General features: G+C 40.8%; 2 protein-coding genes across 3 annotated transcripts in view; one reads left to right on the forward strand and one right to left on the reverse strand.

Annotated features, from left to right (window-relative positions):
- eef2kmt (eukaryotic elongation factor 2 lysine methyltransferase) overlaps positions 1-15881 on the forward strand; it is a 70546-nt gene extending 54665 nt beyond the window's left edge. Inside the window, exon 9 of the mRNA XM_068003107.1 lies at positions 15340-15881. Within this exon, the coding sequence (XP_067859208.1) occupies positions 15340-15354 (15 nt within the window). The 3' untranslated portion in view covers positions 15355-15881. The remainder of the gene's footprint in view (positions 1-15339) is intronic.
- Positions 1-25671, reverse strand: part of alg1 (ALG1 chitobiosyldiphosphodolichol beta-mannosyltransferase) — a 51886-nt gene that overhangs the window by 13242 nt on the left and 12973 nt on the right. For both annotated transcript variants that reach the window (XM_068003103.1, XM_068003101.1), the window contains 7 exons: positions 17512-17622; positions 17103-17224; positions 15412-15450; positions 5303-5362; positions 4906-5016; positions 4345-4459; positions 2526-2601 (listed from right to left, as the gene is read on the reverse strand). In XM_068003103.1, coding sequence (XP_067859204.1) covers positions 2526-2601; positions 4345-4459; positions 4906-5016; positions 5303-5362; positions 15412-15450; positions 17103-17224; positions 17512-17622 — 634 coding nt within the window. The remainder of the gene's footprint in view (positions 1-2525; positions 2602-4344; positions 4460-4905; positions 5017-5302; positions 5363-15411; positions 15451-17102; positions 17225-17511; positions 17623-25671) is intronic.

Genomic DNA, 25671 nt, shown 5'->3' on the forward strand with positions numbered 1-25671 from the left:
AAAAAGCTGATTTTAAGGGTATGAGAGAATGCATGGGAATAGTAAAATGAGACCAGAATAAAAAGGAAGGAAAGCTGAATAGTTTCAAAAGGATAGTTTTTAAGATGCAGAGGGAATTTATCGCTGAAATAGGCCAGGGATGGAATAGAAGAGCAAGACTAGTGGCGGCTTACTAACTAGGTTGTGAAAGGCATCAGGGAGAAAGATAAAGCGTACAAAATTTTTAAATGTACAGGAAACAAACAGGATAGGGAAATCTATAAAGATAGGTTGATGAATGCCAAGAAACTGATAAGGGCTGCAGAGGGATCACAAGGGAAAAAAATCTGGAAACATGAAGTAGAACAGCATGTCAGGAATAAACAAAGAGTGAAAAGAGTGGCTGGTCCACTAAAAATTGACAATGGGGAAGTGATGTCCGAAGATAGAGAAATTGCTGAAGTACATAAAGGAAATGGGGGAGAAATGCCAGAATTGGGGCTACAGTTCAAAGGTGAATGAGGAGGTTATTGAAGCTGAAGGTAGATAAGGCTCCTGGCTAACTACTTTCATCCCAGGGTTCTGAAGAAATTGGCTCCAACGATTGCAAGTCCTCTTGCCGATATTTTTCAGATTTCACTGGACTCAGGCCAAATCTTGAGGGGCATGAGCTAATCTGAGACGGTCAGCATGGTTTTAAGTGTGAGGTCATGCTTGACTAATTGATTGGACAACTTTGAGGAAATGACACACAGTAGATGTTGTTATGTACTTGGATTTCATTAAATCATGTTACACTGCCCTACATAAGGTTCACATCCATGGGATAGATCAGAATGTATTAAAATGGATTAGCAAATAGTTGGTTGGTAGATAGCAACGAATGGTAGTGCAAGGGCAAATATCTGGTTGGCAGCCAGTTACCAGTGGAATGCCACAAGGTGGGGGCCAATATTCATAAATTATTTGGAGAGAGGAATTGTATCCAAATTTGCAAACGATACATAGGAAGAGGAGTAGGCCATTCAGCCCCTCAAGCCTGTTCCGCCATTCAATTAGATCATACCAATTAGGAGTAATGGCAAATGATGGACATCAATGCACACAAATTCAAAATGAGCTTAACAAGCTCGATCAATGGGTGGAGAAATGGTAGATGTAATTTAATACAGGAAAATGTAAGGTTGAGAAATTTGGTAGAAGGAAATTTGATGTGGCTAAATGGGAATATTCTTGAGGTATCATGGAGCAGGAGAGATCATGGGGTTTTAGTGGACAGGTCACTAAAACCATCCAATGTTCCTAGACTGTTAGGAAAGTAAACATAACGTTGGGACGCGTAACAAGGGTTATAACATAAATCCAGCAAAGTCATTTTAAAACTGTATTTGGATCTGGAACGACCACATCTGGGAGTACTGGGTGCAGTTTTGGTCTCCTTGTTTCAAAAATGATATTCCATTATTAGAGGGGGTCCAGAAAAGAGCTATACAATTGATCCCAAAACTTAAGGGAATGACATGAGGAAAGGCTGACTATCCTGGGTCTTTCTTGAAGAGAAGACTGAGGCGATATGATGGAAGTGTTTAAAGTTATGAAAGGTTTGGACAAATTGGATCCAAGAAAGCTTTTATGCTGTGTACAGAAATTTAAGCACAAGGGGTCGTATTTACAAATTTAAGCATAACAAAACAAAATAGGAAATACAGGAGGAACATTTTTACTAAAAGGGTGACAAGTAATGTAGGATAGTATGTAATACAACAGGTTAATAAACTATTAATCATAGGTTGATATGGGTAAAAGAGCATCATAGGTTAATTGGCATAGAGAGAGAGAGCCTGAAATACAGAGACATTTCTGTGCAAAAACAGACAGCTTGAGCATGGTCTGGGATGAACATAGATGTAATTAACTGTACTCCTGTAGACGATCCTTTAGATGAGAATTGGATCATATGATTTTAGCAGTATACAAGTTTACAATAGTTAAGCAGGGTTACCATTGGATACAAAAGTATAGTGGGAAAGTGCTGAATATGGCAACCTTTAAGAGATAAGGCCTAATGTCCGAACAGCAAGACTGGACAAATCTGGTTTGGGGCAATTTTTCAGACAAAGAGAATTGCACATGGTGTGGTGGTTACATCATATCCTGTGATCAAAAGTAGGTGCATTATAGAAGAGGTATAAAGGTTGGTGTATCCTTGTGTCCTGAGGGAGCTGGAACTGAAGACATCAGAGGTAAAGCTCAAGACGTCCAAGGTTTCATCCAACGCGTGTCACTTGCATGTTTACTATGATTGATGTATCAATTTAAGATTAGGCAAAGGACAGAAAATCTGCTAAACCTTGAATTTCTTAATAAAGTATCAAAGTTGCTGACACTAGACTCTCAGACCTAATAATTGATAAGATAAGGCAGAAGTCAAAATCTTACAAGTATGTGGCATAAGTGGTGGAACAAGAAACCTTAATGGGTTTCAAAGGGATAGTTTTTTAAGATGCAAACATTCAATATTTCTTTCAGTGCAATAATTGCTTTACCTTTAGTTGCTCAGCCAGTTCATGAGAATTTTTAAATATTAAACCATTTTCTTCATGTTTCACAAGTTCATGTAAACTGTAAAATGGGGAAAACAAGAGTTACAGTTTATATTATCAGAGAAGGAACTATTTAAGCACCATAAAAGAATTTCCTACAAGTCATACAAAGTTTCAGGTAACATTTACTAGGTTTTTATGCATTCACCCAATCCTCCAGGTGAAGAAGCTCTTTGCTAAATTTAACCTCGCATCTGAACAGCCTAACTCGACATGTTGTGCAGAGAATGCTTAGGGTATACCTGGTTCTTACACTTGGGAGGGGAGGGGAGGGGCGCGGAGGGAGGGGAGGGGGGCACATAGGAACAGGAGTAAGACATTCAGCCCCTCGAGCCGGTTGCGCCATTCAATGAGATTATGGCCTGTTTCCTTACTTCTTTTACCTGCTTTGGCTCCATATCCCTTAACATGCTTGGCTAGCAAAAATCTATATATCTCAGATTTAAAATTAACAAACGAGCTGGCATCAACTGCCGTTTGCGGAAGAGTTCTCCAAACTTCTACCACCCTTTGCATGAAGATGTGTTTCCTAACTTCGCTCATCAAAGTTCTGGCTCTAGTTTTTAGGCTATGCCCTAGTCCTAGACACCCCAATCAGCGGAAATAGTTTATTTATATCTACCCTATCAGTTCCCCCTAATAGCTTCAAAACTTCGATCAAATCACCCCTTAAACTTCTAAATTCCAGGGAATACAACCCTAGTTTGTGTACTCTCCTCATAATTCAACTCTTGGAATCCAGGTATCATTCTAGTAAATCTACACTACACTCCCTCCAAGGCCAATATATCCTTCCTTAGGTGAATGCCCAGAACTGAATACAGTACTCCAGGTGTGGTCTAACCAGGGCTTTGTATAGATGAGGCAGAAATTCTACCCCTTTGTATTCTAGTCCTTTGGATATAAAGGCCAGCATTCCATTAGCCTTTTTGATTATTTTCTGTACCTGTCCATGACATTTTAACAATCTATTTACGTGGATCCCTAAGTCTTTTTGGACCTCCGCTGTCCAGACATACAACCTAGTTTATATAATCCTTCCGCATTTAACCTTGGAACCATAACATTCTGGTGAATCTGCACTGCACTCCTTCCAAGGCCAATATATCCTTTCTAAGGTGCGGTGCCCAGAACTGTATACAGTGCTCCAGACGTGGTCTAACCAGGACTTTGTGTAACTGTAGCAAAACGTTTTCCTCTTTATATTCTAGCCCTTTAGATATAAAGTCTAACAGTCCATTAGCCTTTCTGATTAATTTTTGAACCTGATCACTACATTTTAGTGATCTATGTACGTGGAGCCCTAAATCTCTTTGGACTTCCACTGTTCCTAGCTTTTTACCATTTAAAAAATACTGCTAGTGTGACTGGGACCATGAGCATAATAGCTGCATACTTAACAACGAGAAATCCTATTGAACGGACACCTGCAGGCATGATGAACTGTTGACATTTTAACAAGGCAAAAACCCATAAGAGATGTTTACCTGCCTCTGGAGCTCATGACCCACTTACCAATTTTATTATGTAGATGAAGGTAATAAATTATTAGAAGAGTAGTGTCTCACGATACATCAACATACTGACAAGTTTGGCCAGCCTCATTTTTAATGAGATGAAATCACTTAGCAGGGTTTGTTAAAATTAAAAGAAAAATAGTGTTCACAGACAACAATCTATAACAAAACTACTTCCATTCAGAACCCTCAGTGATGGATGTGAAAGCAAGAATCAGAAATGTAATATTTTGCCTTATACATACCACTGGAAATCAATTGCACATACAGGCAAACAGCAACCAAACATGTCTACCACCTTCATGGGCAAATCTAGCCCACTGGTTGATTTGTGAAGACAAACTCCAAGATCACCAGATCCTGAAAAATTGTTGCAAAATATAAGTTATGGAGAAAAAATACATTAAAGTAAATGTTTGATTTCAATGCATTATGGAATTTCTGTTTCACTAGAAAATATTTCAGTGAAAATATTTTTCAACCATCTTTGGGAATTTTAAACCCTTAGTGATTTTAATGAACAAAGTTGCAGGGTCCTGTAGCTTTACACAATTTCCAATGTTTGTATGGATACTATAAAATTCTTCACCTTCGGCACCCGATTTTACCACCAAATATTAAAGCTCATTGAGCTCAATTATGTTCCCTAGAGAGCAAATCAACTACAAACTTCATAAGACGAGACGCTGAGGTCTGCATAATGAATGTGTAATGATGGTTTAAACAGATTAATTTTGCTATTCTCTTCCATCAGGTTTGAATAGTAAAGTAAAATAAATGCTATTTAATTATCTGAGGTATTTTACCTATCAGCACTGGATAGTCCTCAGCTTCCAGCCATAGAGTGCAAATTTGAACATATTTAAAATGCATTTCTTCAATTAGATGGTTATAAAATTCCTTTAGTGGACCATTCCCTGAAAAACAGGAAAATAAATTTATGCAACAAATTTATATTCAATGACCGGGTTTTGGGGGGAGGGGAAGCAAGGGGCGGAAAAGAAAGGGAAAAAAGAGAGGGGAAGCGAGGGGCGGAAAAGGAAGAGAAAGAGGGAGGGGAAGCGAGGGGCAGAAAAGAAAGAGAGGGAAAGCAAGGGGCCAGGAAGTAGGTGGGGGGTGAGTGAGGGGGTGGGGGGGGGGGGGGGGAGGAGGAGAAGAGAACGAGGCCAGGAAAGAGGTGATGAAACTTGTATAAAAATATACCTGTAATGACGCAAACAAGGGATGGTAATATTATTCCACTGTTTATGAAACCTTCATACTCTGTCAAAAGAACACAATTAGACAAAACGCTAAATTTAGAAAGGTGTGCATAACTATTCCAGAATTTCAAAAGCAAAATAATACAAAAGTAATCCACCAAGTACAAGTTAATTTCTGTTTCATGAATAACCAGTTTACCACAAAACTAACTACTTATCAGGAGTGATCATACTAAGATTTTAACAGTTATTTGGTTAAGGTGTCAGCTATGGCTCAGTGGTAGCGTTCTTGCATCTTGAATCAGAAAGTTGTGGGTTCATGCTCCATTCCGGAGACTTGAGCACACAATCTAGACTAAGGGAATGCTGCACTGTCAGAGGTGCCTTCTTTCGGATGAGATGTTATACCAAGGCCCCATTAAATGTCTCAGGTGGATGTAAAAGATCCCATGGCACTATTCGAAGAAAAGCAGGGAGTTATCTCAGCATCCTGGCCAACACTCCTCCCTCAAGCAGCACCATCGTTCATGGTCGTTCATTTCATTTGCTATGTGCAAATTGGCTGCCACGTTTGCCTACAGAACAGTGACTACATTTCAAAAAGTAACCAGTTGGTTGTGAAACACTTTGGGATAGAATTATTTCAGCACCGAAGGAGGCCATTCAGCTCATCGAGCCCGTGCCAGCTCTTTGTAAGAGCAATCCAGTTAGTCCCATTCCCTTGCTCTTTCCCCATAGCCCTGCAAATTTTTTCCCTTCAAATATTTATCCAATTCCATTTTGAAAGCCACAATTGAATCTGCTTCCACCACCCTTTCAGTCAGCGCATACCAGATCATAACTACTCGCTGTGGAAAAAAGTTTTCCCTCACGTTGCCTTTGGTTCTTTTGCCAATCACCTTAAATCTATGTTCTCTGGTTTTCGACCCTTGCGCCAATGGGAACAGCTTCTCTTCATCTACTTTATCTAAACTCATGATTTCGAGCACTTCTATCAAATCTGCTCTAAACCTTCTCCACTCTAAGGAAAACAACCCCAGCTTCTCCAGTCTATTCACATAACTGATGTCCCACATTCCTGGAACCATTCCGTAAATCTTTTCTGCACCCTTTCTAAGGCCTTCACATCCTTCCTAAAGTGCGGTGCCCAGAATTTGACAATACTCCAGTTGTGGCTGAACCAGTGTTTTATAAAGGTTCAACATAACTTCCTTGCTTTTGTACTCTATGCCTCTATTTATAAAGCCCAGGATCCCATATGCTTTAACTGCTTTCTTAACCTGTCCGGCCATCTTCAAAGATTTGTGCACATATACCCCAGGTCTCTGTTCCTGCACCAACTTTAGAATTGTACCATTTAGTTTATATTGCCTCGCCTCGTTCTTCCTGCCAAAATGTATCACTTCGCACTTCTCTGCATTAAATTTCATCTGCCATGTGTCTGCCCATTCCACCAGCCTGTCGATATCCTCTTGAAGTCTATTACTATCATCTTCATTGTTTACTACACTTCCAAGTTTTGTGTCATCTGCAAATTTTGAAATTGTGCCCTGTATACCCAAGTCCAAGTCATTAATAAATGCCAAAAAAAGCAATGGTCCTATTACCGACCCCTGGGGAACACCACTGTATACCTTCATGCAGTTCGAAAAACACCCGCACACCACTACTCCCTGTTTCCTGTCACTTAGCCAATTTCGTATCCACACTGCCACTGCCCCTTTTATTCCATGAGCTTCAATTTTGCTGATAAGCCTGTTACATGGCACTTTATCAAACGCCTTTTGAAAGTCCAGATACACATCATCCGCACTGCCCTCATCAACCCTCTCTGTTACATCATTACACCATTTTCTGAAGCAGTTAGCTGGAACTCAACCATTGAAATTTCAAGCTGTAACTAATTGAGAACTGAGTTGCCTAAAATTTCCTTCTATAAATTCCCAAACACTAAATGCCCCAACAACATATGGACATTATGGTCTAGAAATTCCGGAGTGCCCAGTTCCCTCCACGCACAAATGGAGAGATCCGAGGAGCCTCGGACCACAATCGAATAGGAACGGCGCTGCAGGAGGAGCCCAAGAAGGTAAGTGGAGGAAGATCAGGCCACTGCTAGCGCTTCAGGTAAGTGATGGCCTCGGAGGTGGTGGAATTGCAGGTCTTGGGGAAGGGGGACTCTGGGCCTCGTGGGAGGGGGGAGCTATCGATGGTTGTGGGCGATCGGTAGCTGCCGGGGGGGGTGGGGGGGGTGGAGAAAAAAAAAAAGAGAGGATAGTGGCAGCATCAAGACCTGGACGTCGGGAGTCTCGGGGCAAGTAACTAACCTTTTTTGTTGCAGGTGTTCTTTAGGGTTGGTTTCTCGGAGTGCAGCCCGTGATGGCGCTGGCTGCCTCCGGACAAATCAATCTTGCAGCAGGTGTTAGGCCCGTTATTTGCATATGCAAAGGGTCTAACATCTGATTCAGGCGCAGGTAAAGAACGCCACTTATTTGTCCTTGGGAACTTAGGAGGCTACACAGCCCAATTTCTAGGCTCATATGTCCCACACACTCCCCATCAACAACACATGTAATATAATTCCTACCCTATGATACAGCTGATGCAGTGCTTTTAATTGTAACTTTGCACTCATGCAAGTTGGGTACCTCTTTCATTAGACCTGCTCTTCATTTTGATCTCCATCTCCCAGGTTTTGGCGCATGTAAATTCAGGTCAAACCCCAAATTCATAGTAGAATAGAGTACCACCACTAGTTCATTCTTTCCATCACCTTCTAGAATCAGTCTCCTTACATGGGTAGTGTTAGAAGATCAGATTTAATATGAAAGTAAAATAGATTTAGAGTTTGGCTTTACATATATATATATATAAATAAATGTGTATGTATGTTTAGTATTGATAGACTCAGTTAAACAGATGTGTATATGTAAGCTATTGGGCTTGTGATCAATTCAGACTGAAGGCAGTAACAAATATAGATAAACTTTGCTTTTGACATAACAAGCTTTGAATTAGCATAGTTTAAGATTCTGTGGGAGAGCCGAATGGAACTTAAGACTATTTGTCTTTCGAAGTTCACAAGGTAAAAACAAATTTATATCTTAGGAGTGGGAGAGAGGCCTCTAGTGAAACAAGAAGATGGATAAACAACACCATTCTGTTATCCAAGACTATATGGTATAGCTGGCATGTTAAGGAATTTATAGCTCCAATTAGGGATATCCAAATAGCATGGTTGTGGAAAGCACGGAGGCATAAAGATGACTTTCCGAAATTACAGCCATCAAATGGAATGTTTTGTTTGATACGATGATAAGAGAATAACATTGAATTCTTCTGAGGTTCAATGTCCTTTCATTAATTTCACTCTTCAAATGTTTTATTCGTAATTGTCTTGATCGACAGATATAACCAAAGTCACATAGGCTGTACCTTTTTAGGCTTTAAGTACAGGAGCAGTTTCAGTTTAGAGTTAGAACCTACCCCACGGGGGAAGAGACAGCTTGCCAGCTACAGTTAAAGGCAGAACATCTTTTTTTGCCTCCCAGCCTAGACGATTACTAAATCTGATCGGTTATGAATTTTACTATACAACAATATAGTCGTACAATATTATGGTAAGTACAATATTATAGTTAAATAGTAAAATTCATAATCTGACAAGCTGTATCCAGAAACTATCAGATTTAGTATTCCTTTGTAGACCCTCTTATATGTTAAATATTTTGTACTCATTTAGTATACAAGCTGTATTATTGTGGAATCTAGAAATTAAAAATAAAGCCTGACCCCCAGGGAGACCTGTGGAATGTTTCATCGAAGGTCTCGAACCAAACTAGAAATAAGCGTAAAAGATAACAGTAGACCAACTGTTCCAGATGGTTGGGTAATATCCAGTACACCTGAAATCAATTAAAGCATACTTCTAATCAAGTAAAAAATTTCCTGTAACACTTTGCTATCATGCCAATTTCTTTCATGCTATTTCTGTCATCCTTTCTGGCACAATTACATAGAATGTACGACACAGAAACAGGCCATTCGACCCAACTGGTCTATGCTGGTGGTTATGCTCTACACAAACCTCCTCCCGACCCTCTTCATCTAGCTCCATCAGCATAACCTTCTATTCATTTCTCCCTTATCTGTTCATCTAGCTTCCCCTTAAACGATCTGTTATTCGCCTCCACTACTCCTTGTGGTAGCGAGTTCCACATTCTGACCACTCTCTGGGTAAAGACGTTTCTCTTGAATTATTTATTGGATTTACTAGTGATTATCTTATATTTATGGCCTCTCATTTTGGTGTCCCCCACAAGTGGAAACAGCTTCTCTACGTCTACCCTATCAAACTATTTCATAATCTTAATGACCTATGTCAGGTTACCCCTCAGCCTTCTCTTTTCTAGAGAAAAGAGCCCCAGCTTGTTCAATCTTTCCTGAAAGGTATAACCTCTCAGTTCTGGTATCATCCTTGTAAATCTTTTTTATACCTTCTCCAGTGCCTCTGTATCCTGATTATAATAGGGAGACCAGAACTGTGCATGGCCAAGTGTGGTCTAACAAAGATTCTATACAAGTTTAACATAACTTCTCTGCTTTCCAATTCTATCACTCTAGAAATGAACCCCTGTGCTCTGTTTGCTTTTTTTATTGCATTAACCTGCATCACTACTTTTAGTGATTTGTGTATCTGTACCCACAGATCCCTTTGCTCCTCTACTCCTTTAGACTCATTTTCCAAGGAGTATGTGGCTTCCTTATTCTTCCTAACAAAATGTACCACCTCACACTAATCTATATTGAAATTAATTTGCCAATTACACGCCCATTCTACAAGTTTACTAATGTCTTCTTATATTTTGTCGCATTCTCCTTTTTTATTGTAGTGTTAACTACACCTCCAATTTGGTGTCATCTGCAAATTTTGAAATTATACTTCTGACTCCCGAGTCCAAATAGTTAATGTAAACTGTGAACAACAATGATCCCAGCACCGATCCTTGTCGAACACCACTTCCCACCTTTTGCCAGTCTGAGCAGCTACACTAAACCCCTACTCTCTGTTTTCTGTTTGCTATCCATTCTGCTACCTGTCCCCGACTCCACAAGCTGTGACCTTAGTCATGAGTCTACTATGTGGTACCTTATCGAAGGTCTTTTGAAAATCCAAATATATTACTTCTACTACATTACCCTTGTCTATTCTTTGTTACTTCTTCAAAAAATTCAATAAGGTTGGTCAAGCATGATGTTCCCTTTTTGAATCTGTACTATTCAATAGTTACTATATTTGCAGTTTCTAGATGTTTTTCTATTACATCTTTGAGTAAAGAGTCCATTATCTTTCCCACCACCAACGTTAAACTAACTGGTCTAATGTTCCCTGGACTTGTTCTCTCTTTTTAAATATAGGAATCACATTAGCTGTCTGCCAGTCCTCTGGCACTATTCCCTTTTCTAATAAATTTTTATATACATGTGAAAGTGTCATTGCTATCTCTGCCCTATTAATATGCGTGGAAGCAATCCATCCGGACCTAGGGTCTTATCTTCTCTAAGTTTGATTACTGCATCAACTATCTCCCCTCTTTCTATCTTAAATGTCTTTATACCTTTTTTGATCTCTTCTTCTAATGTCATACCCACCTTGTTAGTCTCCCTGGTAAATAGTGAGGCAAAATAACTATTCAATATTTCTGCCAAATCACTCATTACCTGTGAATTTATCATGTGTATCCCATAGAGGTCCTGTCTCTATTGTAGAATCATAGAAAGGTTACAGCATGGAAGGAAGCCATTCGGCCCATCGAGTCTGTGCCAGCTCCATGCGAGAGCAATCTAGTCCCACTCCCCATTTCAAAGGATATGGGGAAAAGGCGGGAATGTGGAGTTGAGGTAAAAACCAGATCAGCCATGATTTCATTAAATGGCGGAGCAGGCTCGAAGGGCCAAATAGCCTACTCCTATCTCTTATGGTGCCCCTCCCTATCTCTGTAGCCCTACAATTTCTTTCCTTTCAAGCACTTATCCAGTTCCCTTTTGAAAACCATGATTGAATCTGCCTCCACCACCCCCTCGGGCAGTGCATTCCAGATCCTAACCACTCACTGTGTAAAAAAGTTTTTCCTCACGTCACCTTTGGTTCTTTGACCAATCACCTTAAATCTATGCTCTCCGGTTCTTGACCATTTCGGCAATGGGAACAGTTTCTCTCTATCTACTCTGTCTAGACCCTTCATGATTTTAAATACCTCTATCAAATCTCCTTGCAACCATCTCTGTTCCAAGGAGAACAACCCCAGCTTCTCCAGTCTATCCACATAACTGAAGTCCCTCATCTCTGGAATCATTCCAGTAAATCTCTTCTGCACCCTCTCTAAGGCCTTCACATCTTTCTTAAAGTGAGGTGCCCAGAACTGAACACAATACTCCAGCTGTGACCGAACCATTGTTTTATAAAGATTCATCATGACTTCCGTACTCTATACCTCTATTTATAAATCCCATATATACTATATCCTGATTTTTCTTGTTATTTATGTGTCTGTAGAATACTTTACTATTTATTTTTATATTCCTTGATAATTTCATAGTTCCTTTTTGCTTTCCTAATTTTTTTTTGACTTCTTTCCTAACCTCTTCGTAGTCCCTTTTATCATCCTCTCCTTTATTATCTATGTACTTAAGAGTATGCCTTTTTCTTTAGTTTCAATTTTATCCTTATCTCTTTATTCATCACTGGTGTTTCATTATCGGTGAGTTTGTTCTTGCCAATTCTACTTACCTATTTATTTTACTTGGTTAGACCACACTTGGAGTACTGTGTACAGTTCTGGTCTCCATATTATAATAAGAGGCATATTAGAGGCACTGGAGAAGGTACAAAAAAGATTTACAAGGATGATGTCAGAACTGAGGTGTTTTTAACTCTCAGGAAAGGTTGAACAGACTGGGGCTGAAGGGTGACCTGATAGAGGTCTTTAAGATTATGAAAGGGTTTGATAGGATAGACGTAGAGAAGATATTTCCACTTGTTGGGGGGGACCAAAACCAGGAGTCATAAATATAAGTTAGTCACTAATAAATCCAATAGGGAATTCGGGAGAAACTTCTTTACCTAGAGAGTGGTTAAAATATGGAACTTGCTACCACAAGGAGTAGTTGAGGCGACTAGCACAGATGCATTTAAGGGGAAAGCTAGATAAACATATGAGGGAGAAAGGAATAGACGTTGAAGGGTTAGATGAAGAGGGGTGAGAGGAGGCTACTGGGGAGCATAAACACTGGCATGGACCAGTTGGGCCAAATGGCCTGTTTCTGTGCTGTACATTCTATGCAATACTCATTTAATGATTGAGTCTTCCAAGGTTTGCCTCCAAGGTAGGTGGCGCTCTGGCCTATTCAGCTTCACGATACACCAGATGCATCGCCAAGATTACTGGCACTGAAGTTACTACAATCAGACCAGAGGCGTATTGCTGCTACCCTGCTCCCGAATACCATCTACCCCCTGTTGCTACTGGATTCCCTCTCCATTGCTGCTGCCTCCCCCAACCTTAGCCAGTCTCTCCTCCTTCTTCCCCTCCCCCTCGGCAAGTAACTGAAGAAACGATTTTAAGAAATGGCATCCACCCCAGCCATGAAAGAAATGAAAAAAAACCCTCCCCCCATTCCATGACCAAACCCAACTCCTAACCTCATCACAGGCTCAGTAGCTGCTCACTGCAGCTGAATGGGGTGTCTTAAAAGGGTTTCCTGGTGACCTATGCAAACCTGTATTATTCAAAATAATTACTCAGCTGGATTTTAGATAATTTAGGTTTCAGTAAGTCATTGCCCGGAAAACCCTCTTAAGAAATCATGTGTCGCAAACTACACCCATCTTCCCGCCCTGCTATTGTCCCCCATCTCTTCCTAGTGCTCCCATACACAACTGTGCCACCTGGTTCTCCCCGACGCTTGCTCCCCCCCCCCCCCATGCTTCCAGATCCCATTAGGTCTGCTCCCAAACCTCAGGACTATCCTTTCAACAGTACTAACTGACATGGCCACCCCAACTCCCCACAACTGCTATATGCAGTTTCTACCGAAAACATCTTCCTTACCATCTTCCTCCACATCCAGGGCTTTTAAAAAAAGTTAAGAAATAAAATAAACTACTGAATTAAAGGGACACTTAATTAAAAACCACTAATTTACAGTTCCCGCACAAATACGGACATGATTCTACCATTTGAGCCTGAAAATATCTCCTACAATACTGTGTAATAGAAACACAATTTGACTTCATCGCAATAAATCAGTAGCCCTGATACTATATTAAATGTTACATAGCATACAACTGCACCATTAGGAACATCTTGACTTGTGTCTAGTTATACTTAAGACATCATGCTTCAAAGAGAATGGCAGTCATTTTATGTTAGTTTCTTCTGACCTAGAACTAGATATTTATAAGTACCCCTCAATCCATCAACTTCACTCACCAAGAACAATTAACCTCTAATTGACATCAGGATTTACAGTAATTAGACTGTGGACAGGCCACCTTAAAACACCACTGCTCCTTAGCAGCAGAATAATACAAATGTAAAAGGAGAAGAAACCTGCAAACGTTGTATATCTGAAACAACAGAAAATGCCACAGAACAGCATCTGTATAAGACGGGTTAATGTTTCTGACAAAGGGTTTACACCTGAAACATTAACCGGTCTTTTTACAGATGTTGACAGATCTGCTATGTATTTTCAGCATTTTTTGTTTGTATTTCAATAGAATAATACATTGTTTGTTACACGCTACGACGCTCGTGTCATTATAAAATATATCTAAGCTGGCCTCTCACCTTCTGTAAACTTCAGCTCATCCAAAACTCTGTTGCCCGTATCCTAACTTGTGCTGTCCGGTTCTCTCATCATCCTGTGCTCGCTGACCTACACTGGCTTCTGGTTCAGCAAAGCCTCAAATTTAAAATTCTGATGCTTGTGTTTAAATCGCTCCATGGCCTCAGCCCCTATCTCTGTAACCTCCTCCAGCCCTAGAACTCAGAATTCTGTGTTCCTCCAATTCTGGCCTCTTGTGCATCCCTGATTTCCTTCGCTCCACCAATGGCGCCCGTGCCTTCAGCTGTCTAGGCCCCAAACACTGGAATTCCCTCCCGAAACCTGTTCTCTCTCTCTCTCTCCTCCTTAAAACCACCTCTGACCAAGGTTTTGTTCACCTATCCTAATATCTCACGATGTGGCATGGATTCAAATTTTGTATGATAATGCTCCAGTGAAGTGCCTTGGGACATTTTACTGTATTAAAGGTGCTATATAAATGCAAGTTGCTGTTAGCAATATCACGGAAAATCTATTTGTATTCATAAAAATTGTCCCCCAGGTTGGGTATATTCTTGCCTACGTACCTGAAAATTTGCCAAATCCAATCCCCCACAGTAAATAAATTCTCCACTATTCCTATTTTACTCTTGCCATACTCCAAAGGCTCACTGTTTAGAATCAACTTCAGAGTTGATTCCCTGACAAAAACTAAAAAGAAAATCCAAAATTAGTTGAAACTGTTTCAATAGTAAAATTCTTACTAATAACAAAAACAGGAAGAAGAAAGCCATAATAATAATGAAAATCTACTGCCCCAACAACCAACCCATATCATCAGTAAGCAAAAACAAAATTACGATGAAGAAAAACTACATGGATTAGAATGGGATGTCCACAATGGGATTCTGTAGAGTACAAGAAGTTCAGCTCACAGCTTAAGAGGCCTTCAAAACAATTATAACATTCTGCAGTTTGTACCAGACTGAAGACCAAAAGTTAATATTTGAAAAATAAAAACTGTGGTGATTCATTTTAATATCTCTTTTTAAATTAAAATGATTTTGAAGGAACAGTGTTCCCATGGTTTGTTATGCCTTTGTCAATGTGTACACAGGAAGTGCAAAGTAAAAGGGTTTTAACAGTTAACTATACAATAATGATCCAGCAGTTATCCATTTAATATTTTTGTATGTGTATTATTCACAGAATTCTTTAAGATAAGGATGATAGTGTGCTGCACACTTAGACCACAAGAAATACAAATGAACAGAAACCTGCCTTCCAAAGCTTTCAACAGAATGGAGAAATCTTCATCCTCTGAAATTAAAGAAAGGTATTCCATTAATGGTTCAAGTCAGAAGTATCCAAGGTGTTGTCTTCCTGGGCCACATAGGTTCAAACTATGGATCCTCAGGAGCCACAAGCCAAGTTTTAATCCATTTCACATTAATTTACATAAATCTCAAGATGGTGGTACAAACAGGTTTTGCTGCTTTGATTCAGTATTCATGCATCAACAGTACTAAAATTAGCCCCCTCTGAACTACCAGGCCCAAAACATTTACAGGACAAACTAGCAAATAAGCATAAATGCAAAAAGGATTGTTGTCTGGACATTAAGGGCTGGAGTGCTAGGATTGCATATGGCCCGAGTCACAAACTGGAAATCCAAGATCTTTATTACAGCATGACTATTCTGGAGAAAATTAAGATTGACTGAATGTTGCAAAATAAAAATGATTCTTGCAGTTGTCATTGATTTTACACCTGAATTGCAAAGAAGTTCAAAACTAGAAAATGAATTCTTTAGCCCTCAAAAAAAATCTTATTTGTTATGCAAAAATCTCCTACTATAACACTAACATTTACAGAGCATTAATAAACTTAGCAAGGTACTAAGTTACACAAAAATCTGGTAAATTATTTTAACATCCGATGTACAAGACTGTAAATGTTAACAGCTTAGGCGATGTTCAACAACCAATTTAGTTTCTACCAAAATACCCAAAGGAAAGCTTCAACTGTGCAAATTTTCATTTAATATAATTTTATGCACAATTAGCAATGACATTATGTATTATACATTTTTTTACAAAAGATGGGGAACCATAGTTTCAATACTATTGAAGTAATTTGTAAATCAGATATCTAAGGCATTTTAAGGTCGGTAATTCTACTTCAAACTCTTCAAAGTCCATTTCAATTTTTTCTTTAGTTTTTATTTTTGGTAGCAGTTACCTTATTCAGCCATAGGGTGGTGATGTTACCCAAGAAATTGTATGTACTGCTGTAAAATCTCATGGGCTATCATGTAATTTAGGAAACGTGCTGAATATATCTCTAGGTATGACTGCAAAATGCTTTTGTTAAAAAAAAGTTGTAATTTTATTTTAACCTTAGTAAATTTTAGGTGTTTTCATAATGTAGGTAAAAAGCAGCAGTGTCAAGGGCAGTTTCCCTCCTGGAAACAAAATCTTTAACATGTGGATTGCGCATACTCCCTCATGTCAAAAAAAATCTCTGCAAAGTTAATACACATCATTAATGATCGCAGATAGCTTCCAAAGACATGATAGATAGGATAGGTTAGATATTGCCAATATCTACATCTATAGAGAAGCCATCTGAGGCTTGTCAATTTATTTTCATTGAATCATAGAATCTTACAGCACAGAAGGAGGCCATTCAGCCCATCATGCCCGTGCCAGCTCTTTGAAAGAGTTATCCAATTAATCCCAGTACCCTGCTCTTTCCTCAAGGCCTTGCAATTTTTTTCTTTTCATCTCGATTTTCTATTCATCCATCTCTCTAACCCTCTCACTGCCACTCTTACCATCTCTTTCTCGCTATTCCTCTCCCACCAACTCTTCCTATATTGCTTTCATATTAATATGCGTAACTATGCTGATATTAACAAGTACAGAAAACAGTACATTAAAACTGGGTATTTTAAAAAAAATCTGACTGACCTGTCCAGCTAGTACTGCTAAGCAGTAATGCAGGTCTTCCTCGGACATGTGTGACATTGCTGGTGCCAATACTCAGTTCTGTAAAGGCTGTCTGCTCCAAATTAGAAGACACAGGTTCGGTCCTAGTTTCACAACAAAAATGTATCAACAGCATCAAACTACAGATTCATCTGAACCACAAAACTATAGTAAAATTATTTGTGTATTACATCATTAAGTAGGTTTACTCTCTACAAACATTTGTTTAGAAAAACACCAGTCACGTCACAAGTGGAAATTTTCTATATTTGATTTCAACCTTTTTTGAAATAAAAATTAAAGTACTAAATTGTCAGGCACTGTTCAGTTTTTCAGTAACAAAATGTTTAGTTACAGTATTAATATTTTCTAGCAAAAATATAAAACATACCTTGCTTTAAATGGGGAAAAATCATTAGCAAGCTTCTTAAACAGCTTATGTTGCAACTCTAGAGGAGTTTCTTTAAAAATGGGAGGTGGACAGTCATATAATGTGATTGCCCTGTGATAGAAATTTTTTTTTAGTTAAAATATATTCAACATATTAAACGCAACAATAAAATGGGGACAATAACCAGTTGTTTGCATGAACGTCTACAAAAGCATATTATGAAAAAGACTGAACTATGTTTTTCCTCTAACGAACTTGAGTGAGATTTCTGTATTTTACTTTAGAAATAACTAGAGCTGAAATGGAAACGGTCTTTCCTAGTTAAATTTCAAGCCAAAAACCAGAGCCTGGTTGCCTGTGAGTCACAGGCCAGGTTGTTTGATCTGTAATTTGGTCAGAATACAGAGAATTTGTCTTGGGTGCCAATTCAGTTCTACTTGGTGAAAGCATCAACAGGTCCTGGGTAACACTTGCTCAATCGTTCTACGTAATAAGCTCTAAGCTCCATTATGACCGTGATCTTGGTTGATTGATAACTCAGTCTGCAGGGGCAGACGGTCTGAAATATATACTGAAGACTTCTCTCTGCATCTTTAGCTCCATATAGGGATCTGATCTCTCAGGATTGGTCATTTCACACCACCAACTTCATATTGTGAAAGTCTATGAAGAAATAAGTCATCTAAAAGTCATATTGTTTACCAAGAAATATGTTCACAAAAGATATTTTTTAGCCCCATGGATCTTAAATGAGAAAACCAGGCAAAAGAATAAAGGTCAATGTTCCAAAAAAAATTGGAGTCAGGATTGATTGCACAAAATATTCAAAACAAAATTGGACAATTAGATACATTCATAACTTGAGGGATATGATTTACTAGCCAAACAGAGATATGGCTTAGCTTTGGACAGGACTGGAAACTTAATATTCCTGGCCCAAATTAACTGGGCAGAAAAGATAGGAATATGATTGACAGATCAACAGTGGGAAATCTTCAAATAGGAGATAGATACAGTATAAATTACATAGTTACAAATACATTACAAATTAAGGCAAGAAGGGAGTGCAAAGAATAGGTCCGGGTAAAGAGAGAATAAACTAAACAAACTTAAAAGAGAGACGTATATGATGCAGTTGTTACGGTAATGATATTAATCATAATCATGAGAAATACAAGTACTGTAGGGAGGTGAAAAGGGAGATTAGAAAAGATGAAAGAAAATATGAAAAAAAGGTAGCAGATAAAAGGAAATAGCAAGGGCTTTTATAAGCATTTATAAAAAATAGTTAAACCACTGCGAAAGTGACAGCATGAGTATACTAGAGGAGGATACATTGGGGAAATGGTAGAGTTCCGAAAAATTCTACACATAGAAGCATTTGGGAGGAGCATAAAGCATGAAAGAAATGGCTGAGGGGAGCACTAGAAAACAAATGCAGAGAAAAATCTGAAAAAGTGATGTCAGAGCAGAGGGAGGTGCGGCGGAGGCCAAGGAATTACAGCTAAGTGTTTTATTTATTATATAAATAAGTCGTGTTTAATTTACTATATAACTGAGCTAAGTTGCGGAGCTGAGAGTTCCGAAAAAATTAGCAGATCTTAAAGTGGATAAATCACGGTAGGCTGTTGAAAGAGGGGAGACAGCTGAGACTCTGGCCACAATTTTACAATCCTCATTAAACACACAAATTGTGTGACTGGACTAGAGAACTGCCAATGTAAAACTTTTGTTAAAGAAGGAGAAAGATAAACTAGTTGGGCTAAAGTCAATTGTGAGCAAACTCGAGATAAAATTAGACAGCATTTAGAAATGCATTTAGACAACTGGTCTTTCACAAACTTGAGGTTTTTTTTGAAGAAATGACTGGTTGGATAAAGGGAATGCAGTAGGTGTATCATTGAATCATACAGCATACACGGAGGCCATTCGACCCATCGTGCCACTTCTGGTTCTTTGAAAGAACTATCCAATTAGTCGCACTGCCCCACTCTTTCCCCATAGTCCTGCAATTTTTCCCTAGCAGCCGAGCGGAGCGCACAGCGCGGGAGGAGCGGCCGAGCGGAGCGCACAGCGCGGGAGGAGCGGCCGAGCGGAGCGCACAGCGCGGGAGGAGCGGCCGAGCGGAGCGCACAGCGCGGGAGGAGCGGCCGAGCGGAGTGCTGTAAAACAAACGCAGGGAAAAATCTGAAAAAGTGACTTCAGAGGGAGAAGCGGCGAAGCCTGAGGAGTTACAGCTAAGTGTTTAATTTACTAAATAATTGAGCTATGTGTTTAATTTATTATATACTGAAGCTAAGTGCTTAATTAATCAGATCTAAGGGGATAAAACAAAAACTAAATAGAGGATAACAACATTAAACGGTTCCAAATTTCATTAAATTAGAATCTGATATTTATAAATAGGAGTTAAGGATATAATAAAATAAAGAAGTTAATAAACAAAAACCAAGGTTAATTAGCTACAAGTTAATCTGAAATCAATTTAATTCCATCACTAAATATAACTAGATGTCAAGTAATTGTATTATATCTAGAACAAAATTAATACTAAATCAATAAATAAAAACTAGAAATGGCAGTGCAGCTATGTGGCGGGACTGTAAGACGTGGGAGTTTGTAGACAGCGAGGCTGCCCGGATTGCCACATCTGCAGTAAATGTCTCTGGCTTGAGACACTCTGGCTCAGTCTTTGAGCTGGAGTGGGAGTTAGAGATAATCCGACACGTAAAGGAGGAATTTTTGGATAGTTTTCACCAGAGTACAGTCACACCTCAGAGGAAAGCACAGGTACAGTGAGGGGAGAGCGTGACTGGTAGTCAGCAGGGTAAGGGGAACCAAGGGGAGATAGAGGAGGTCATCCCGCAGACACTGGTCCTGTCCAACAGGTACAATGTACTTGCTACTGGTGAGGATAGGATGCAGTTTGCGGGGCCGACAGCCAGAATGGTAACCATGGCGCCGTGAAGCAGGAGATAGTACAAGGTGTGTGGGGGGTGGTGGAGAAACAGAGTAGAATTGAAAGGTTATAGTCATAGGGGATTCGATAATTAGGGTGACAGATAGCAGTCGCGACAGAGTCCAGGAGGGTGTTTTGCCTACCTGGTGCAAAGGTAAAGGATATCTAGGAGCAACTGGAAAGGAACTTGGAAAGAGAGGGGGAGGATCCAGTTGGCACGGTCCATATTTAGACCAATGATATGGAGAGGAAAAGGGAATATCAAAAGTTAGGAACTAAATTAAAAAACAGGACCTCACGGGTGGTAATCTCGGGTTCACCACCCGAGCCACGTGCTAATTAGCATAGGGATAGGCAGATCAGGACGGTGAATGCGTGGCTGAAAGACTGGTATGGGAAGGAGGGGTTCCAGTTCATGGGATACTGGCATCAGTACTGGGACAGGAAAGAGCTGTACCACTGGGATGGGCTTCACCTGAACCAGTAGGGATAACTGAAACATGGCTACATAAAGAACAGGACTGACAGTTAAATATTGCATGATATAGTGTAATTAGAAGGATAGGGAAGGAAGGAGGGGTGGGTGGTGGTGGAGTAGTTGTATTAATTACAGACAACATAATGGCAATAGAAAAAAGGGACACAAGATAGAAACAGAATCCATATGGATTGAGTCAAAGGATAATCAGGGATCGATCACGTTAATAGAGATATTCGACCGACCACCTAATAGTGGAAGGGAAGTGGAGGGAGAAATATGTAGGCAAATCCATGAAATAAGTTTAAAAAGGGGAAAGGGGAATGGAGTTTTTACAGTGTGTACATCACTCCTTTCTTATCCAGTATGTGAGTAGCCCAAACAAGAGTGGAATCACTGTTGCATCTAGTAATGGGAAATGAACCGGAGCAGATAAGAGAAGTGTAGGGTAACAGTTAGGCAATAGCGATCACAACATAATAAGGTTTAAAATAATGATTGAAAAAGACAGAAGTAAGACAAAGACCAAAGTAATAGATTAGGAAAGAGCTAATTTTGAGGGGATGATAATGGGACTAGAGAAGGTAAACTGGAAAAAAATTGACAAAAGAGACAGAACAGCAGTGGGAAATATTTAAAACGATGATCAATAGAGTTCAGGAGAAATATATTCCTCTAAAAAACAAGAACTAGCCAATAATGAAACACCATGGATGAATAGAGAGATAAAGGAAAAATTGAAACCAAAAAAAAATGCATACACTAAGTACATAGACAATAAGAGAGAGGATGCCAAAAGGGAATACGAAGAGGTTAGGAAGGGTGTCAAAAAAGCAATTGGGAAAGCAAAGAGGAACTATGAAATTAAATTATCAAGGAATATAAAAAGAGTGAAGTATTCTACAGACATAAATAACAAAAGAAAAATCAGGATAGGGATAGGGCCACTAAGGGAGGCACATGATAAATTACAGGTAATAACACCGAAATGGGAGAAATATTGAATAGTTACTTTGCCTCAGTATTTACCAGGGAGACTAACAAGGTGGGTATGACATTAGAAGAAGAGATTAATAAAGTATAAAGACAATGGGCTCGATGTTACCAGGGCTGCGGGTTCGTGGCAGGGGGGCTATTGGGCGCGTGGGTAACGCGCCCGGTGAAATCAGTCTGCCCCCCGCGCGATCGCAGCCTAATTGGAGCCACTTACCTGGTCTTCCGGGTTCCCCACTGCTGATCTGCGCGTGGGGTGGACTGCGCATGCGCAGTAAGATCTGTCAGCTGGAGGAGCTCTATTTAAAGGGGCAGTCCTCCACTGACAGATGCTGCAACAAATAGGAAAAATGACAGCATGGAGCAGCCCAGGGGGAAGGCTGCTCCCAGTTTAATGATGCCTCACTCCAGGTATCATTAGATGGGATGAGGAGGAGGGGGAGGACAGAGGTCTTCCCCCCGGCGGGCGGGCGGGAAGTGGCCTGCTTCTGCCACCAGGAAGGCCTGGCTCAAGGTGGCAGAGGAGGTCACCTGCACCACCAACATATCGCCCACCTGCATACAGTGCAGGAGACGCTCCAATGACCTCAGTAGGTCAGCCAAAGTGAGTACACTTACTCATTCCCCTACACTTCGTCTGCCACATCACCGCCCCCACCCCACATCTCCTTCTGCACTGCCAACACTACTCTGTCACATCACCCCTCACACCCACCCAAAGCTCATCCTCATCTTACCTGCACTTACTCACCTCGCCAGTACTCATCCCGCCACTACCACTCAACCCAATCCTCATACAATCTCATGGCTCTATCTCATACTCACCCTCTCGTGCATCTCTTTCACAGTCAGCCTCACTCAACCTGCCACTACCTGTGCTGCAGCCACAGGGCATGCATCACATGTGTGCAGTAGGCAGCGTAAGGCAAACGTGTCGTGAGCATGAAGGGGATGCACAAGGGTGTTTGAGGGTTTGTCATGGTTTTAACTTATATTTAATTTCTGACCAACTCACATTACATATTATATTGGCACCACTACTGCCACGTCTTTGCGAATCTTGTCTGGTTTGTGCAATAATGCCCTTTCCTGAGGATCACAATGAAGACCCACAACTGATGACACTCACTGTGTCACTGCAGAGTGGTGTAGGTGTATTTGCAGGGTTCTTTTGTGGAGACGTCGGCGACGTCCCCGGTGGCACCCTGGAAGGATGCGGAGGAGAAGTTGTTGAGGGCAGTGGTGACTTTGACAGCGACAGGTAAGAAGATGGTGCTCGGGCCAACCGGGAGCAGCTCGGCATGAAGGAGGCTGCAGATGTCCATGACTACATATCGAGTGATTCTGAGCCTCCGTGTGCACTGCTGCTCAGAGGTCCAGAAAGCTGAGCCTCGGTCTGTGGACCCTGTGGCGAGGGTAGTGCCCTCTGCGACGCATCTCTCTCTGCGGTTGCCCTCCCTCCTGCTGTGCAGGTGGATGTGTCACAGCACTCTGTTGTGGAGCTCCACGTGTCAGAGGTGGACGGTGTGGCCGGCGAGGCTGTTGATGTTGTTCGCCCTCCGAGGAGGTCATGACTGCAGCTACGGCGGCCCCCATCCGGAAGATGTACGTCTGAGGGGGTCCGCAAGGTAGGTAGATGTCTCTGGACCCCGGGGTAAGTGTGCAAGTTGGTGAATTTTCTTGTCAGGAGGAGGGTGGTGGAGGCCAAACTTTGTCCCAAGTGACAGAGTGGCTTCCTGCAATGAGTGAGGGTCTCCCCCCACCCCCCCGCCACCTGTCAAATGGACCTTTGCAGCTGCCACAAGCTGACAGCTGCAACACGTCCATTTCAACTGGGAGTGTTTCCCCCAGTATGGGAAACAGTCCCAGTTGTTTGTAAAATCCCACCCCTCCTCACATAATCCCTTAATCAGGTCTGTTAATGACCTGAAATAGCTAGATAAATATTGTCAAGTGGCATCCCGCTGGCTTTAATTGCCTGCGGGATTCCCACATGCGGGGGCTGCGCACGCACGTCGGCGCGTCTGTGGGGAACCCGGAAGTGGGTGGGTTGGAGCCGGGCTCCGGACCCACTCCGGGATTCCCCGATTTTCGGAGCCCCCCCACCAGGAAAGCACCCGACAGCGGGTGCTAAAATGAAGCCCCATTAAGATAGAAAGGGGGCGGGGAGATCATTGATAAACTAATAAAACCCTTGGTCCAGATGGATTGCATCCGTTCATATTAAAAGTTAGGGAAGAGATAGCAGAGGCACTATTACATATATATAAAAATTCATTGGAAAAGGGAATAGTGCCAGAGGACTGGCTGACAGCTAATGTTCTATCTCCCTTTTTAAATACAAGAATAACAAGTCTAGGAACTATAGACCTGTTAGCTTAATGTCGGTGGCAGGAAAGCTAATGGAATCTTTACTCAAAGGTGTAACAGAAAAACATCTAGAAAATGAAAATATAACAGAATAGTCAGCATGGATTTCAGAAGGGAAAGTCATGCTTGACGAACCTTACTGAATTCTTTGAAGAACAGAAAGAGTAGACAAGGGTAATGCAGTAGGTGTAATATATTTGGATTTTCAAAAGGCCTTCGATAAGGTACCACATTGTAGACTCATGACTAAGGTCACAGCACGTGGAGTCAGGGAACTGGTAGCAGAATGGATATCCTACAAATCAGAGTAGGGATTAAGGGTAACTACTCAGACTGGCAAAAGGTGGGAAGTGGTGTTCTACAGGGATCAGTGCTGGGACCACTGTTCACAATTCAACTTGGGAATCGGAAATACAATTTCAAAATTTGTAGATGAACCAAATTTGGGCGGGGGGGGGGGGGGGGGGGGGGGTGTGCAGGTGTAGTTAATACAAAGGAAGCCGACATTAACAAACTTGCAGAATGAGCGTATAATTGGCAAATGAATTTCAAGTGTGAGGTGGTGCACGTTGGCAGGAAGAATAAGCTGGCCACATACTGCTTAGATAATAAGTCTAAATGGGGTAGAGGAGCGAAGGGATCTCAGGGTACAGATATACAAATCACTAAAAGGTAACGCAGGTTAATAAAGCCATAAAAAAGGCAAACCAAGCACCGGGGTTCATTTCTAGAGGAATAGGATTGAAAAGCAGAGAAGTTATGTTAAATCATAGAATTTAAACTTGTATAGAACCTTGGTTAGACCACACTTGGAGTACTGTGTATAATTTTGGTCTCCATAAAAGGGATATAGAGGCATTGAAGGTGGTGCAAAAAAGGTTCACAGGAATGATACCAGAACGGAGAGGATATACTAATCAGGAAAGACTAAACAGGCTCTTTTCTCTGGAAGAGAGAAGGCTGAGGGGTGACCTGACCGAGGTCGTTTAGATAACGAAAGGGTTTGATAGGGTAGACGTAGAGAAAATGTTTCCACTTGTGGGGGGAAATCCAAAACTTGAGGTCATCAATATAAGATAGTCACTAATAAATCAAATAGCGAATTCAGGAGAAACTTCTTTACCCAAAGAGTGGTAAGAATGTGGAATGCACTACCACAAGGAGTAGTTGAGGCAAATAGCATAGATGCATTTAAGGGAAAGCTGGATAAGAACGCAAAGGAGAAAGGAATAGCAGGGTATGCTGATAGGGGTAGATGAAGGAGGGAGGAGGCTCGTGTGGAGCATAAACGCCAGCATAGACCAGTTGGGCCCAATGGCCTGTTGCTGTGCTGTAAACTCAATGTAATTTATGCAATTCC

Source organism: Heptranchias perlo, chromosome 22 (genome assembly GCF_035084215.1).
Source record: "Heptranchias perlo isolate sHepPer1 chromosome 22, sHepPer1.hap1, whole genome shotgun sequence".
Lineage (NCBI taxonomy): Eukaryota > Metazoa > Chordata > Chondrichthyes > Hexanchiformes > Hexanchidae > Heptranchias > Heptranchias perlo.